Source organism: Nothobranchius furzeri, chromosome 2 (genome assembly GCF_043380555.1).
Source record: "Nothobranchius furzeri strain GRZ-AD chromosome 2, NfurGRZ-RIMD1, whole genome shotgun sequence".
Classification (NCBI taxonomy): domain Eukaryota; kingdom Metazoa; phylum Chordata; class Actinopteri; order Cyprinodontiformes; family Nothobranchiidae; genus Nothobranchius; species Nothobranchius furzeri.
Window position 1 is genome coordinate 75,276,126 of NC_091742.1, and position 16,489 is coordinate 75,292,614.

Consider the following 16,489-nt stretch of genomic DNA (forward strand, 5'->3'; position numbering starts at 1 on the left):
ATCTAGACCTCCATTTGTGGTATGTGGTTTTACCCTTGCACAGTCAGGGCGCTACCCATAGAGGGGGAGGAAGGGGGTGTGGCTGCCTCTTTGATCATCCCCGTGGGGGAGCCGTGGGACGGCGGAGACGTGGAGGGGACAGCCAGGCTAACTCCCACTCCTTCCTCTGCATCTCCTGAGGAACAGAGAACATCAGGAGGTTTATCGGGTGTTATCAGTGCTCTGATGGACCTCTCGTTAGAGACTCACCTGTTGGAGAAGAGCCCGACTCGATGAGACCGACCTTCACCACCTGAAAAACAACAGGTCACGTCAGAATGAGGATGATGTTAAAAGAATTTCTTTGAGTGGACAGAACCTCACCCCAATAAAAGGAATAAACTTCTGATAGGAGTCTTCTTCTCTCCTGGAAGAAGAAAAAAGCCAACAGATGTTATTGATGCGAGCCGGTGTTGTGTTGGAGTTCGTGTCTGCAGCATCTGAACTCACGTCCTGTGTTTACAGGTGAGCATGGCCTCAGCGATTGGTAGCTGATGTGTAACTGAAGCTCCGTTAATGTACTGGTTGATCCTTCCAGCTACGTCCAGCTGGTCTGAGCAGATGAGAGAAAAACAAGAATCAGCACTGAGCTCCAGGAGGCGGAGAAGCCGTGTGTCGCCCTAACAAGCCACACCTGTCTGAGGTGGCTCAGAGCGGCTGAACACGTCTCTCCACGATCCGTCCAGAAACGAGGAGCTGTAGCGGTTGTCAAGGGCTCCGAGGTGCTTGGCAACAGGATGGGAGCCTGATAGGGACAGGAAACGCATAAAAACAGAGGGGAAGAAGGAAAAGCCAATTTATCTCCATGGAAACAGAAAGCGTCCTCACCCAGAGGCACCACCAGGAAGCGCATGTGGTTGAGCCAGTCGGACGTCTTATTGGCCAGCTGGGTGACGAAAAACTGCAGGATGGCTCCCAGGTAACTCTGGCTGCCGACGGCAACCACCTTCACAGGGCGGGGCATGGACGAGTTACAGTTACAGCTGAGCAGAGAGAGAAAGGATGTAACTGGATTTTACTCAATTTAGAGAAAATGTTACATAATCTGTTTCAAAAGATGTACGTTTGGAAAAATTAACATTGAATAAAAAAAGGAATTTAAGAATACAGAAGAGTATTAGAGCCACTGAACAGAAAAAAATGAGGATTTTTTTGATTTCTGAGACTAGTCAGACGTCATAATTCTGAGACCAAAGTCAAAACTCTGAGCATAAAGTCAGAATTTTTAAATTAAAGTCAGAATTCTGAGACAAACATCAGATTTATGAGATCAAAGTCAAAATTCTGAAAATAAACTTGGAATTCTGTGACTAAAATTAAAATTCTGAGACTAAAGTCAGAATTCTGAGGAAAAAAAGTTAATTATGGGAAAACACATTTCCGAGATCAATGCCAGAAGATTAAAGATGAAAATATTTCTTTTTCTTTTTTTCTTTTCAGTGCCCCTTATCCTCTTTTGTAATAAGTCCAGAAGTCAAAGAGGACAGTTTGAAAATAATAATACAGAGAAAACCAGTAAACACAGCAGAAATGTGTGTTTTTAGATTTGAGGCTAAACTCACAATTTCTGTATGCGTGTGAGCAGAGCAGAAAGCACCGCCTGGATCTCAGCGGTGGAACACGTGCAGACCACGGGGTGTCTCTGTCCTTGGAGCTGCTCCCCCACATACTGAAACACACACACACACACACACAATATATATAAAAATGAAAACAATACGACCTGCTTCTGGAACAAGGTATCAAGATGAGGCTCACCTGTCCCTGCCAGTCGATGCTGTTCACCAGGATGAGGCTCTCAGGGAGCGCTGAGTCAGACAACAAAATCTGGTTCAGCTGATCGTACACAGCTTTCCTCAGAGCCTACACACACGTACGCACACAAGCACGCATGCACACACACACACGCACACAGGAAGGCATCCACTCATCAGATGACTCATCTGCACATACATAATTCATGTCTGAGCTGCGAGCGATGCTACATTAACGAACTCTCTTTAGAGACCGAAGTAAACAGGAGGAGGTGTTTTTATACGTGAACCCCTCAGCGGGAGCTACAGGTTTTTTGTGTGTGCTCAGATGAAAAGATCCTGGAAAGTAAAGGTTCCGAGTCTAAATGTGATTTGGGCGGCGGCGTACCGGCGTGCTGTGTCCCAGCTCGGGGGATCTCTCCGAGTCGGAGCTGTTGGTGCGTTCGCTGAGGGGTTTGGACAGCTGTCTCTCCTTCATGGGGGTGATGCTGCCGCGCTTCTGCCGGGGTGTGTGGCCTCCCTCCAGCCTGGGGTCGAGGGGAGACACAAATTCAACCAAACTGCAAAGAACGTAATTCCTGAGCAGTAAGTTAGCAGCTGACTCGTCACATGACTCAGGACTGGTTAAGCTCGACACGGACAGACGATCACGCGGTAAAAAGGAAATGAGATACTAAAGCAAAGCACACGTTAGCGACAGGACATTCACAGTCTGAGTCCTCACCCTCATCAAACTAATTTTTGATGCCATTTCCAATGGAGCACCTACAAAACAGAACGACTGTTTCCATGGAAACAAGACAGAGAACCAGTTGATCTGATGAGCATTTTGGAGAAGCTTAGACACATTTTAGTCACGTCGTCTCTTGTACCATTAGTCTTGTGATCATTTTTTATCAGTTTAATGTAAATTTGTCTCATTTTGCTGATTTTGTTACCTGTCGAGAACATTTTAGAGCTCTTTTTGGGTCCTTTTAACCCTCTTATGACCATAATTATAACAAGGCCGCCTGTTTTTTTAATCTTATGGCTGTAAAATTGTAATAAAAAGTGCAACGTGTGTGTAACTCTTCTCTTTTCAGAACAACCTCAGCTTTCAGTGTATGGTTTGTATTTAGAATTTATTTCTATTAAAGCATTTAAAAAATCAGCTTAAAAGTGAAAAAAGCAAAAAACTGATTTGAATTTTTTACATTTATTACTGAACAGGAACTTCAAAATGACTTGGGCAAACAATTTGGAAAGAACAATTTAAACTTTATAAACAGTAATGCATCTATTCTTAAAAAGTGTGAACCTTGGTATCTTTTTTAGCGGTTTTTAAGGCCTTTTATTTTTGTGAACTTTCAGACGTTTTTATTTATTTAGCAAATAGTTGAGGGTTGTTCAAATAAAAAAAAATTAAAGACTGAACAAACATTCATACCCTGGTTCACTGGAAATCTGTCCTTCTTCGTGGTCACTGTCTTCAGATATAAGTCTTCTGGGACACCTAATAGATCGTGTTGATTTTCTTTGAGGCATTTCCATAATTTCATGCCGGCTTTTTATGCTAATTAGCTTCCCCGTTCCGTTATCTGCTTTCACCGTGGCGCTGCGCTCCGTTTCAATCAGGCTGTACAGCAGGATTTCCCCTCGTAGCGATATTTTCCGTAACTTTGATTGCTTCTTGCTATAGATCGTTGGAAAGCTGCTTTTATGTACTTTTAGAAACCGTTGGAAATTTTTGAATCTGATCAGTCATTCAAAAGTTATAAAACGAAGCATTTTGGATGACAAACTCAGCACGTCTCTGAATCTGTGTTGTGATTCGTTGAGCTCAAGACAGGGAATCCCGGTGGCTACCGTAATGTATTGTATATGCACGAAAAGCCCCATTTTTAATCTTTTCAGCACTTTTGGAATTTTACAGATATCTTGAACGTTCAGGAATTATGGTAATGAGAAGTGCGCATGTCCAATCCCGTCTGCGGCGACAGGTTGGTAATTAGAGGGTTAAGGACCAGATCAGTTATTTTGTTCATCTCATAATTGTTTTATGTATTTTTAAGTCAGTTTTAGTCTTTTTCTGGTGATTTTTAGGTCTCTTTTCTGAATGTTTTGTATGTTTGTGAGTTTTTATTTTCTTTGCGGCGATGTTCCGACACAGAGCCATTGGGATTGTTGGTAATGGCAATGAAATTCATACAAATGGATTATTTCTATGAAATTGTTAATGGTGTGGCAGAAGAACAGTCTTTGGAACGTTGGAGGTTCCTGACAAACCCTGATTTCAAAATCCAATATGGCAGGTATAAAAAGGTATAAAAAGTGACGATACCATTCCAAGTTTATTTGTTTAACACCTTTTAAAACAACATTCATTCATTCATTTTTATTTATTAACATGACAGCTGACCAAAGTGCTGAACATCAACGAGCGCTCCTCACCCTCTCTGCCTCTTCCCCGAGGTGTTCCACAAGGCTCAATTCTGAGAACTTTAGATTTCTTGCTGTAAATGGTCCCCCTGGGTTATGTTTTAGCAAAATTTAACATCAACTTCAACATCTATGCTGATGACTGCCATATCTATCTGGCTTTGAATCCCCTTATATCAATTCAGTCATTCCAGGATTGTCTCTCGGGAGGTCAATAACTGGTTTTCCATAAACTTCATTCAGTTAAATGATGATAAAACTGACGTTCCTTTTTTCTCCTGAGCTGACAACTGCAGAAATAAACTATTACTAATTCAGTCACACAAAAGGTTCATAATTTTTTCCCAAAGAGTTGCAAGTAAAAGACTGCTATTGACTTGTATTGCTAATAATAGTTAGCTACTAATGAGCTACTAAACTGTCTCCCGGCACTGTGATCCTCTGGACAAGGTTTTATTAATCTGATTTATTTGTTACCTTGGTGACGCCAAGGGCTGAATTTCATTTTTCCCGCTCTTCATGGGCGTCAGGGGAGTACGGGGTTTCTCAGCCACAGACACCGTGATGCAAGGGCCCACCTCGGCAAACAGCTCCTGATCCGTCAACTCCTATGAGCAGAAATCTGTCTCACTTACAGCACAGATGGCAACAAATACTTTAGAGACGGATGTGAAGTATGTACCAGCGTGTCCGTCTCAGATGGGATGTCGTCCAGGTTTCGGCTGCGGGACGGCTTCATCTTCTCTAGAGGAGGCTGCTCCCCCTGCTGGGAGGACCAGGGAGATGCAATGAGATTCAGTAACAAAACCAACTACAGCACTCTGCATCGGAGGAACAATATCATTATCAACCTGTAAACTCATCCAGGATCTTCAAGAGCATGCTCTTACAGCTTGTTTAGTGAAAGCAGTCTTTTCTTTATTCACGGGGCTAAAAGCTTATTTCAGTCACAATAAAAGGAGAAACTGAAGCTGCTCTAATGCAACAAAGAGATGCAGACATCCTTTCAACTCAGGCAGATTAAACCCTTTTGATTCAGCAGATGGGGACCCTCAGACAGTTATTAGATTCCTGCTCCCATTAAACAAACATTAGAATTGAGCATTTCTAGATGATCTGCATTTGAAACCAGCTTTAGAAATGGATTTTTATCACATCAATGCAAAGTCACATCTGAGGCAGTTTCTGCAGCTGTTTGCTAATATGTGAATAGAAAGCCCTTCAGTTTACGCTAGATTGTTTAAGATTATTGTGCTTTTAATCCAGCGTTGGTCACAAATGTTGCTTTCCTCAGGACTCTTTTTAAACGCAGTGGACATATTTAAAAGTTTTCTGTAGGCTGTAGCAGGTTTTATGATAGAACGTCATTCGAGATGAGTAATCCCAGATGGAGATGTGAGTCAGAGCCACTCACCGGACTGAAAGTGTCTCGGCCCAAACTGCCTTTGCTGTTCAGACTGCCAATCTCTGTCTGCGAGCTGGACTGAGACATTCCCTCAAAAAACGGCCTGGAAAAAAACCCCAAAGACAACAGAAGTCACTAGTTAGAACATGAAAAGTGTCTTTTCATTGATTCACGTGCTACAAGTAATTACTCTGTTACCTGTTCGTGAACGGCCTTTGTTTGGAGAAACGAGAGTTCATGTGCTGTACGATTGATTAGCTAACAGCTAGGTTGACTATAATGTAGTGCTTCTGTCAAAAAAGCTCCAAATGTAAGTATAAACCTTTACATCATTGTCATTTTACATTATGCAGTTATCATGTGGAAATCAAAGGTAAATATAATTAAGACCACCATGTTGGTCTAGACTACCCGTTAGCCTATCAATCCCGTTCCCCCCCCAAACAGAGGTTGCTCAGGAGGCCATGAACAGATACAATTAGATCATTATTACACATGTAACATCCAGCAATGGTCAGTTTTTAGGTACAGTTTGACCATTCAACATCTGGTCAAAAAGGAGACACGAGACTGCGTGTGTCCCCTTTAAATCAACCTGCCTTCAACCCACCAGCTCTGAACACAGATAACGAAATGTCAACAGTAACGTTCTCTTCTCAAGGTCCAATCTTTCAGGATTCTTCATGCCTCCATATAAGGCACACTCGCAGCCCGGATTTCCTAAATCAGATATGAACTTCTACAACTTATATGCTAGATAATCATTAAATAAACGTTTATTTGTTGCTACTTATAATAATTATAATGTAATTAAATGTTTCATTAATCTGTGCTCAATAATTAAAGTTTGAAATGAATGTTAAGTTATGATTACAGAGATTGAAATATGTGTCTGCATGTTTTTATGACAAGGTCATCACCATTTGCACTCACACAGATCAAAGTAAGGTTAAATTGAACTCTTGACACATAATTCAATTCAATTCAATTCAAAAATACTTTATTAATTAAATTAAATAGTCTTTTACCCAGATCAGAGCGTCCGGTATCAAGGAAGGCGTGTTTCTGAGATTCTTGGCAATATTCCTCAAACTTGTCAACCTCTGGTTGGCTACACAAATCATAACATGAGGACATTAAAACCAGGTTACTCTACTGATTCCTCAGTTCTAGAGGGTTAGGGTTAGTGACCTAACCCTAACCCTGTGGTCAATCTACTGGACCTTCGGTGCCAGAGGTCATCCGACCTCCCTGACCTTCGGATCCACTAAGAGGGTCTCCGAAAGTGGGTGAAGTAGACACACAGATAGCGTCTGATGTGTTTTGATAATAATCAACTTCATAGCTTAACGCAAACCAAATTCTTTTACATCCAGAACTCCTAGATATGGAAGTTCTGATTAACATTGCATTCATACATAGGTTCATACATCACATCTAGTTGCATCCATCACAGCAGAGGTGGAAAGAGTACTAAAATGTTGTACTTAAGTACAAGTATAATTACTTTCATGAAATTTTACTCAATTACAAGTAAAATTACCTGCCTCAAAATGTACTCAAGTAAAAGTAAAAAGTAGCTTATTTCAAATGTAGTCAGAGTAAAAGTTACTTAGTTACTTTTTTGACTGTGCAAGGACGGGCTCTTCTGAATAGTTAAAAAAAGACAATGGGGTATAAATGTCAAAGTGGCCGTTTTTTTAATTAAATGAACAAATATGCATATTGAAGTACAAAGGCAGTTACACTGCAAACTAGTAACATAAATTAGGTTATAGTCACAAGCCCATGACTTTTCCCTGAATGCTTATTTAGAGCAGCTGATTTTTAAAGTTAGCAGAGTTCATCTTTGGTAGTGGGTTCACTCACTCATTTAAAGATATCGGCCAGAGGCAAAATTTGTTTAAACAGCGTGTGTAAATGTGTATTAAAATCTCAGATGAAAAAGGTTTTTGGATTTTGACGGCTGGAATTGTAAGAAAATCTGATGTTTGTGACTGGCGTAGGAAAAACAGAAAATAACTTCCGGTCTAAGCCCTGGGCAGCTGGTGACGTTTCACATGGAGCTCTGCTGAAACAGCTGTAGTAAACAACGCCTGGCTCCGCTGTTTCTGCGTTAGCGTTATAGCAGAGAATATTGTGTCATCAATCAGATGTAGCTTCTGAAGCCTCTACTAGTCCATCAGATTTGTTTTTTCTCTGGGATACGGCGACGAGAACGGATGTTAGATTACTGGAGAAGTTCAACCGAACTCCGACCCCGCCAGCTGGATATCACTACCAGAGGTGCAGACATGTTTTAGACCGTTTGACTCAGAAGAACTGCGACCTGATTTGGACATAGAGGAGGATTCTGTTCATCTTCAGAACCAAAATCGGTACAGTTAGTTTACTTTTCTTAAATATTTCATTTCAGTGCTCCACTGGAAGCTCTAAGCTGACAAGTTTTCAGCTGGTTTTAGCTCCATCATGTGTCCCAATATAGTTCAGTAATCTACAGTTTTACTGCTGTGTGTATTTATTGACATAAGTCTGGAAAATATTTAACCGACAATTTACCAGAATAAATCTTCCTGATGCTGGAGTAACTCCTTAGCTCAACTCGTTGTTTGCACTAATCCAGGATGTCATGGAGGTTCTAATGTTGAAATATAGAGATCATCTTTTAGATTATATCTGTGTGTGTGTGTGTGTGTGTGTGTGTGTGTGTGTGTGTGTGTGTGTGTGTGTGTGTGTGTGAGTGCATGCGTGCGTGCGTGTGTGTGTGTGTGTCGTAGCTTTCCCAAAGGACTTGATCTTTCCTTACCGGAGCGAACACGGTTAGTTTTGCTGCAGTCATGCTAACGGGACTCGTCTAGAGTCCAGAAGTAGCGGTGAGGTTCTAGATGGATTTATAGATGTAGGTTATTATTTTAGATCAGACCTGTTATTTAAAAATGCGTGTAGGACACAGTCACATGGCTCAGACCTTTTGCTGCAGCTGTAAACGCAATTTTACGTAATAATTAGGAGCATGAAAGTAAACAAATAACAGTGATTAAAAATATTAGCATCAGCAGCTAGCTTGTTTTACGTGCTGGAGTGACGTATGCGAAACACAGTTCTTCACTGTCTGGAGGAGAGGATTTGGATTTTCTGTAATGATTTATGACAAAAGTCCTTAATAAAATAAAAAACTGGACCCAGTACATGTTTATATAGATAATAAAGTGTAGTTATTTTGCATTTCTACAATTTTAATGCCGAGCCAATACCTTTAACCCTTCACCACTGAAACCAGTTTGTTCATCCCAATCCTCCTAAATAATCCTCCAATCATCCAACTGGAATCCTTAAGGGTCCCGTAACGTACATCCTGTCAGAACAGGCCTTGGGAGCCCAGGTGTTATAGAACTAATGGTGTCTCCTCACCAGCGTGAGCCTCCAAACTGTGAAGGTTGGTCTCCAAATATGAACTTCAAATTCATGCATTTATCTCCTCTTGTAACACTTTAACATGTTTTAAAAGGCTTGCATCATGATAAGTTACACCTCCCAGACCAAAGATAGGTCCAATATAAGATAAAACATTATCATAAACACTGCAGAGACATCATTGTTTATTAAATACAAGTTATTTTCCTGAGCCATTACTTCAGCCAAGATATAGGATGCATGGATTTGATGAAGCCATGCTGTCTTATGCAGTCCTACACACACACACACACACACACACACACACACACACACACACACACACACACACACACACACACACACACACACACACACAGCATGTTAGAATCTTTTCAATGACTAATTTAACTACACTGAACTGCTTTAGTAATACTTTAATCTCTTATTCTGGAGTAAAAAAAAGAAACAAGCTAAATCATCACATATCTGTGGCATCAAGAAGCAACTTCTGAGTTCAAACACAGGGATGGAGCACAATGTTTACACCTGAACACTATCAGGATTAACTCACAGAGGCTTGCAGGTCTTCTGTTTTATGAGCAGAGCGCTGATAATCGACTTCTTAGGAGCGCTAAACGTAATTTTGCCGCTTCCGTGCGCGGTAGGGAAACACATTTCACACACGGAACCGAGTCTGGTTGCCGAACCGAGCAGAATTCTGATGACGTCACACCGGTGCGCGAAGGTGCGGGTTCCAACCCACAGGAGAGGAGGGAGAGAGGAGGTAAACAGCGAGTGGATCACAGGGACTGAACTGATGTTTTTGAGCAAAACTGTGGTAAAAATGGCTGTTTGTCCTCATCATAAAGCGTGTAGCCCCCCTCCCCGGTTTAGACGTGGCGCTCATGCAGGTCTCTCTTTCTGTTCCGACGCTGCTACACGTACTATTTTTAATTTATTAAGCCTACAATTTATTTTTACTCAGTAACGGATATGATTTAAAATGTAGCGAATTACAATTCTTTTTAAAAAAACTTACTCAAGTAAAAGTAAAAGTACAGATTTTAAAAACGACTTAAAAAGTATAAATTTACAAAAAAGCTACTCAATTACAGTAGCGTGAGTAAATGTAATTCGTTACTTTCCACCTCTGCATCACAGTAAATGTTAGTTAACTTGTCATGTTTTAATTGTTGGTAAAATAAATTCTTACTTTTATAAACCTGACTCTTTTCTGAATCAAAACGAAGTGTGTACAATCCCCTGATAAATAAAGAATCCTAGAATCTTCTGATTAAACACCGTAAAGACCAAGCAGGGTTGACATTCTATATTTAAATAGAGTATCACAGCTTATTGGTCATAAGTAGAGGTAATATATATTGAGCTCTTAAAGCACTCGATTTACCAAACCCTACACACAAATTAAAACTAATTTACTTAAATCACCTCTTTTCACCTTGGATTTTAATATCAAATTAGATGTAGATTTTAGCAGTTTATTTTTAGCACTTTAACTCATTATAGTGTTTTTTTACTCAGTTTCTATTTTTTATAAGTTTTGTGTTTTTGAGTGTATTTTATTCTGTTGTGCTGCTTTTACCCATGTTGTAGGCTGCCTTATGTGTTTTCTTCCCTGATATCTTTTTTAAATTGTGAGAATTCTTTCAAACATCCATACTGTTTGTAGCATAAATTAATGTAAAGCACTTTTATCCTCTGACTTTTTAAGGTGCTTTATAAATAAAGAGTATTTGGATTGGGTATAGCATGTATTAGATGCAGAAAAGCTAGAAATAAGGCTCTAGTGTATTTTAGGAGGCAAAAGTCAAAGTGAGAATAATAAAACCAAGATCACATACAAGTAACAAGATTGCAGAATCACTTATTTCTTATTTTATTTTAACCTTGGACTGTTTATATTCATCTCATAAGAAAAATACAGATTTAATCTCTTTTAATGAGATAAACATAAACTCTGAAGTTGGAAAAAAAAACAGTTTGTGTCACTTTTAGTTTTAGGATTAAAAACAAATAATAAATGATTGTAAAGTAGGCAGCAGAGAAATGTTTTGACCACTAGATGGAGCTCTGATTAGTTCCAGGAGCTCCTGTGTGGTTTAGACTGAAGCGTACTTGATTGCTCTAAAGAGGATCTCAGATGTGTGTGTTGTGTGTGTGTGTGTGTGTGTTGTGTGTGTGTGTGTGTTTGTGTGTGTGTGTGTGTTACCTCAGTTTGGGTTTGGGTGTGCTGAGGATGCTGTCGGTCTCCTCCATCTCCGGCCCACTGTCACTGGGGTTATACATCTCCAGGCTGTCGTACAGCTCATCCAGGTCCTCCTCCACCTCCTGAATCTGCTCCCTGGACACGTGCTCCAGGCCGAAGCCAACCTGCACCACAGACAGGAGACAGGCATAAAATAAATAAAAGAAGACACGTTGAGTTTCCGTGTTTAGTGTATTTTACTCACTCTGTCCTTTATGTTCACAAACAGAAACGCAGTAAAAACGTGTCAACACACTGAGTGAGCAGTAATAACCTCCCATTAGCGTAATGTGTCAATCCCAAATATGAAACGCTACAGCTCCTCCTGTTAACATCAAATGAACCTGAAAGGCTCCACTGGGTGTCATGGATGTAGAACAGTGGAATAAATTACATATTATTTAAGTCACCTGTCTATTGTAAAAACGGGAGTGCAGAATTTTCTTCAGACTTTCCGACTACAAACAAGATATCATTCCCTCTTATTGTCTGTTTGACCTTTGAAAAGTGGCACCTAACCCAGAATTTCCACTGGATGAGTAGGCAGCAAACCCGGGAGTTCGCTTCCAACAAGTTACACGGACGTTACACGGACGTAACACAGGCATTCCACGGACATTACACAGATGTTACACAGGGGTTATACAGGAGTTCCACGGATGTTACACAGGCATTACAAGGACGTTTCACGAACGTTACACAGGCATTGCATGGACGTTTCACGAACGTTACACAGGCATTGAATGGATGTTTCATGGGCATTACACAGGCATTACACGGATGTTACACAGGCATTACACGGATGTTACACAGGCGTTACACGGACGTTTAACGAATGTTACGCAGGCGTTACACAGGAGTTCCACGGACAAGGGCGTTACACAGGAGTTCCACAGAGGTTACACAGGCATTACATGGATGTTTCACGAACGTTACACAGGCATTACATGGACGTTTCACGAACGTTACACAGGCATTACATGGACGTTTCATGGGCGTTACACAGGCATTACACGGATGTTACACAGGCGTTACACAGACGTTACGCAGGCATTACACGGATGTTACATGAACGTTAAATAGAAATTACACGTACGTTACACAGATGTTACACAGACATTACACAGACGTTACATGATGCTTATGAGTCCGGTGGAAAGGCTCAGTAACTCATATCAAGCATATTTATGGTATGTATTTTTTAATGTATACTCTCTGCCACTCACCAGACTCCAAATAACCTTTTAATCAAACTGGAGCTTTGCAAAAACAAAACAAAGGTGGACTAAGGAAACCAAAATACGGGCCAAAAGGTATAAATGAATGAAAACATACCTCGTCAGTGACTTTAAATCTTTTCAGCAAAGCAACAAACTTCTGTTTGATGTTGGGTTGCTGCAGGGGAAGAAGAAAAGAACACACTGAGGATTTATAGTCGATGTTCAGACAACAGGGAGCGGACAGCAGGAAGATATATCTGCAATCTTTACGCTCCCTTTTCATGCTTGATGAGTCAAAACAGCAGCGGTTACTGGAGACAGCATCAGGAGGAGGAACGGGATTTATGAAGTCATTTACGTGTCTTAGTTCATTAAAGCAGAAAATGCGCAAATCTAGCTTATCAAGTAGACAGTTTTAATCTCGGATGTCAGTCAGTATTACTGCAAAGTAACACGCAAAGCCACTTCCAAAAACAGATGTGTAATGTTTAGTAAGAGTGACTCAGCATCTTGTTGATTTCCAAAAAGGATTATTCTTCAGATCTTTTGCATTCTGTCTCTCTGAGGGGGGTTATTTATGATGGTCCAAATTTATTTAAATGACAAAACATTTTCATGAAAACAAATTAAGTTGATGTTATAAAGCCAAGTTTTGGTCTCATAAGGCTTAATATGTAGCCTCTTAGCTGATTAATGAGTCTTTGAGTTGTTCCTGTTTGCTCTTTTGCTGTTATGTAGGTTAGTAGAGCTTTTAGGTGAATGACAGCTACAGGTGTCCATGGTAACAATAACTGTGCTTTAGGAGGAGGGACTACAAAGCAACATAGGTTCAGTAAAGTTTTAACAGTAAATCAAACTATAAAATGATGTAAGAATCCTGGAAAATCAATTTTATTGTTGAACTCTTAACTGAATCGGAACCTAGCATATACCAAATATGCAAAATCTGCACAACATTCATGCAAATTTTCTTGTTGCAACAAAGTCACAAAGAATCCTAAAGCCGTTATAGTGAAGCTACAAAACAGGCTAGGTTTTGAAGACAAACACGGTAATGGAACACTCAGACCTATCCTCGAGTATCTTCCCCGAGACACTTCTGCTGGAACCGGAAACCCCGATGCCGGAGTAAACAAGAGAGCGCAAAACACCAGTGGCTGTTTTCTGGGTCTAAACATCTTTTGTTATCTGTGACTTCAGATGGTGTTTTTCTTTTTGAGACTCTGGTAGTTTGTCCTAAAGTTGAAGTGGTATTAGTCGGCTGTTTCTCCTTCTCTGATATTAATGAAAGAAGAACCTCTCACACCAGTGGTGTTCTGTTGCTAAATAAGTGAGTGTGTGGTGAGTCGAGGACCCAGGGAAGTGTGGAAGTGTGGCGGTTCAGCAAGACCAACAACCAGATGGTCCAGTGGTTGCTTTTGGTCCGAAACCTGTTCTTGGTGGAGGTTTATAGACAAATGTAAGAGAGAACAACTTTATTATATTTTTTGAATCTCCACAACATATCTATAACTATACTATGCAATAACGTTGATACGAGGCATGAAAAAATGTTTTAAGCTAATTTGTTTTCCAAATTTGTTAGCACCTTATCCTCGTTTCATTTGTAACTTTGTTGGTCTCCGAATTCTTAATGTAATTTTTTTCTCAGATCAATCAAAACTTAGTATTTCTCACACTTTTTGACTCACAAAAGCTAAATGGAATCAGATTTAGCAGTGGGGTAAGATGTACTTGATTTTTTTTTTACTTAAGTAAACATACAGATTAAGGCAGAAAAAAAAACTTCTGCACAAGTGGAAGTATCCAAGAAACTTTGACTTAAGTGTTGAGGGTCTGCCCTCATGAGGAAATTACTATGCAGTGATTTTCTCCAAAAAGACTGTGCTTAAATTGCTCTGAAAAAGCAGATAATAACATCAGCACCAGAGACACTTCATTTCCCATGATGCTTTGCATAGGGAAGCAAGGTGATGACGTCACCACAACAACCAGCTCAAAAACTATAAGTTTCAACGAAAAACGAAACTTAACTGTTCTTGTGTACCACTTGCACTGGTGTAAAGGACACACTGCTTGCTACAGCTCCATTCAACTCAAGCACACACGAGGCCTGGAGGCTGAAGAGTGCGAACACTGAGCCGCTGGAAAAGCAACTCCAAAACCATCAAGCTCACGGAGACGTTGTAAGTTATCAAACTCAGCACAAAAGAAACTTTGCTCTTTCTGTGTCCAGCCCGTGGAGAGACACTCGTGGGAGGAGAAGCGTAAATCACATCTGACCAGCGAACTTCACAAGGGACGCCTTGCCTTCGCTCAGAGAGGTTTTTGCTCCTGCAAGTTTTATTTCATTTAAACTTTTACCTTTTCTCGTCTCTTCTAGACCAAGATAAGCAGTCGACCGCATGACTTGCTTCAAATTATCAGACGGTTTTTCTCTTCTTCCGTATCAAAATCTGCTCACAGGGTTATTTAGTAGAGAGTAAACTGTTTATTTGTCATCGTTAATATCTTTAAATAGTTTCCAGCTGTGGCCAGGCTGTTTAAACTGTCAGATGTTAATTTATGAGTGACCTTTGTTGTTTATCAATCTTTCTGAAGTGTTTTGTCAACTTTTGAAGCGTTAAAGTTAAGTTTTACTGTGATGATTTTAAGTCACTAAGTCTAATTCCTTTGCCTGCATCTGAAAGAGAAGAAAAACCACACACACATCCTCCAGCCTTATCAGACACACACACTCCCCACACACCTGGGAAAACAAAGCCCCATTCATACATCCTCCATCTCACACACACACACACACGTACATGTTTTTAGTGCTCTGGGAGGACGAAGCAATCATTCACACACACACACACACACTCCTACGTGTTTTTAGTGTTTGTGGGGACATCCTCCATTACACACACACACACATCTCCAATTATATCAAATTGTTTTGCATTATTAATCTCCTTGTTTAATTAAATGTTATAAAATTCAGATTTTGCCTCAAGAGACTTTTTTTGTGTTGGTTGAAATTTCTGCTCCTAGGATTCACATCTTTTTGATAGACTGATAAGAGTTTTGGATTCATTTCCCTTTCTAATTAAAGGGATGGTGCTCCGGGATACCTAAAGAGTATCTTAATTCATTAATACATCGGTAAATATTCCCATATTTACAGAATTTATTGAAGAATACAAAAGTAATTAATTAATTACTAATTACTCGCTCCTAATTACCCCAACATAAGTAAAAGTATTAAAGTATGCAATTTCTACTGTACTTAAGAATAATAAATAACTACCACGTGTATGTTGGATTTCAAATGACAGTACTATCACCTTTGGAACTGCAATCTGGTGTGGACAAGGGAGTGTGCTGTTGGTCTACATTGGACCAGGGGTGGGTGGGAGTAGAACAAAATGCAAATTAATGTACTTTTACTTTTCAAATGTTTTAGAAAATGTAGCAGAGTAAAGGTATAAAGTAGGCCTTAATAAAAAAGACTCAAGTACAGATAAAGAAAAGTTGTACTTAAAGCTTCTTTCCGGAGTATTTCTCTAATCTGATGGCACCATCTAGTGGCTGACAAGCATATCACACAAAAAAGTCTATTCCTCTGTTTAAGATCGCGACGTCACGTTTCTGTTTATAAATGTGCTTCTTAGCGGATAAACAGAGCTAAAACACGCTGTTTTACAAGTATTATTCTCATGTCATGTTGTGTTTTCATATATTTATATTTTAGAGACTTACTTGTCCATGAAAAGTTAATCAACTCTGCATCAACCGAGTATTCCTTAAATTTGAAGCAAATAAGCAGTAGTCTAACGCTATTGGTTAGTTCTGGTCGGCCTTCAGTTTACTATTGAATGGAGCTCTGCGGGGCAGGGGGTGTGCTTAGCAAGAAAAAAATGACGTATTGCTTACATTTTATCACAGTACATGATAAGATAATCACTTTTACGGATTTCTGAAAACTCATACATCATTTCTGAAAGGGGAA

At 40.0% G+C, this 16,489-nt stretch overlaps 1 protein-coding gene across 3 annotated transcripts in view; it reads right to left on the bottom strand.

Annotated features, from left to right (window-relative positions):
- LOC107377028 (phosphofurin acidic cluster sorting protein 1) overlaps positions 1-16,489 on the bottom strand; it is a 106,278-nt gene that overhangs the window by 829 nt on the left and 88,960 nt on the right. For 2 of the 3 annotated variants that reach the window (XM_015946396.3, XM_054747477.2), the window contains 14 exons: positions 12,614-12,673; positions 11,243-11,403; positions 5,626-5,719; positions 4,894-4,977; positions 4,689-4,819; positions 2,182-2,320; positions 1,798-1,902; positions 1,602-1,708; positions 868-1,022; positions 674-784; positions 490-592; positions 364-406; positions 250-292; positions 34-175 (listed from right to left, as the gene is read on the bottom strand). In XM_015946396.3, the coding sequence (XP_015801882.1) occupies positions 34-175; positions 250-292; positions 364-406; positions 490-592; positions 674-784; positions 868-1,022; positions 1,602-1,708; positions 1,798-1,902; positions 2,182-2,320; positions 4,689-4,819; positions 4,894-4,977; positions 5,626-5,719; positions 11,243-11,403; positions 12,614-12,673 (1,478 nt within the window). The remainder of the gene's footprint in view (positions 1-33; positions 176-249; positions 293-363; positions 407-489; positions 593-673; positions 785-867; positions 1,023-1,601; positions 1,709-1,797; positions 1,903-2,181; positions 2,321-4,688; positions 4,820-4,893; positions 4,978-5,625; positions 5,720-11,242; positions 11,404-12,613; positions 12,674-16,489) is intronic. The other variant, XM_015946398.3, reaches the window with a different exon arrangement.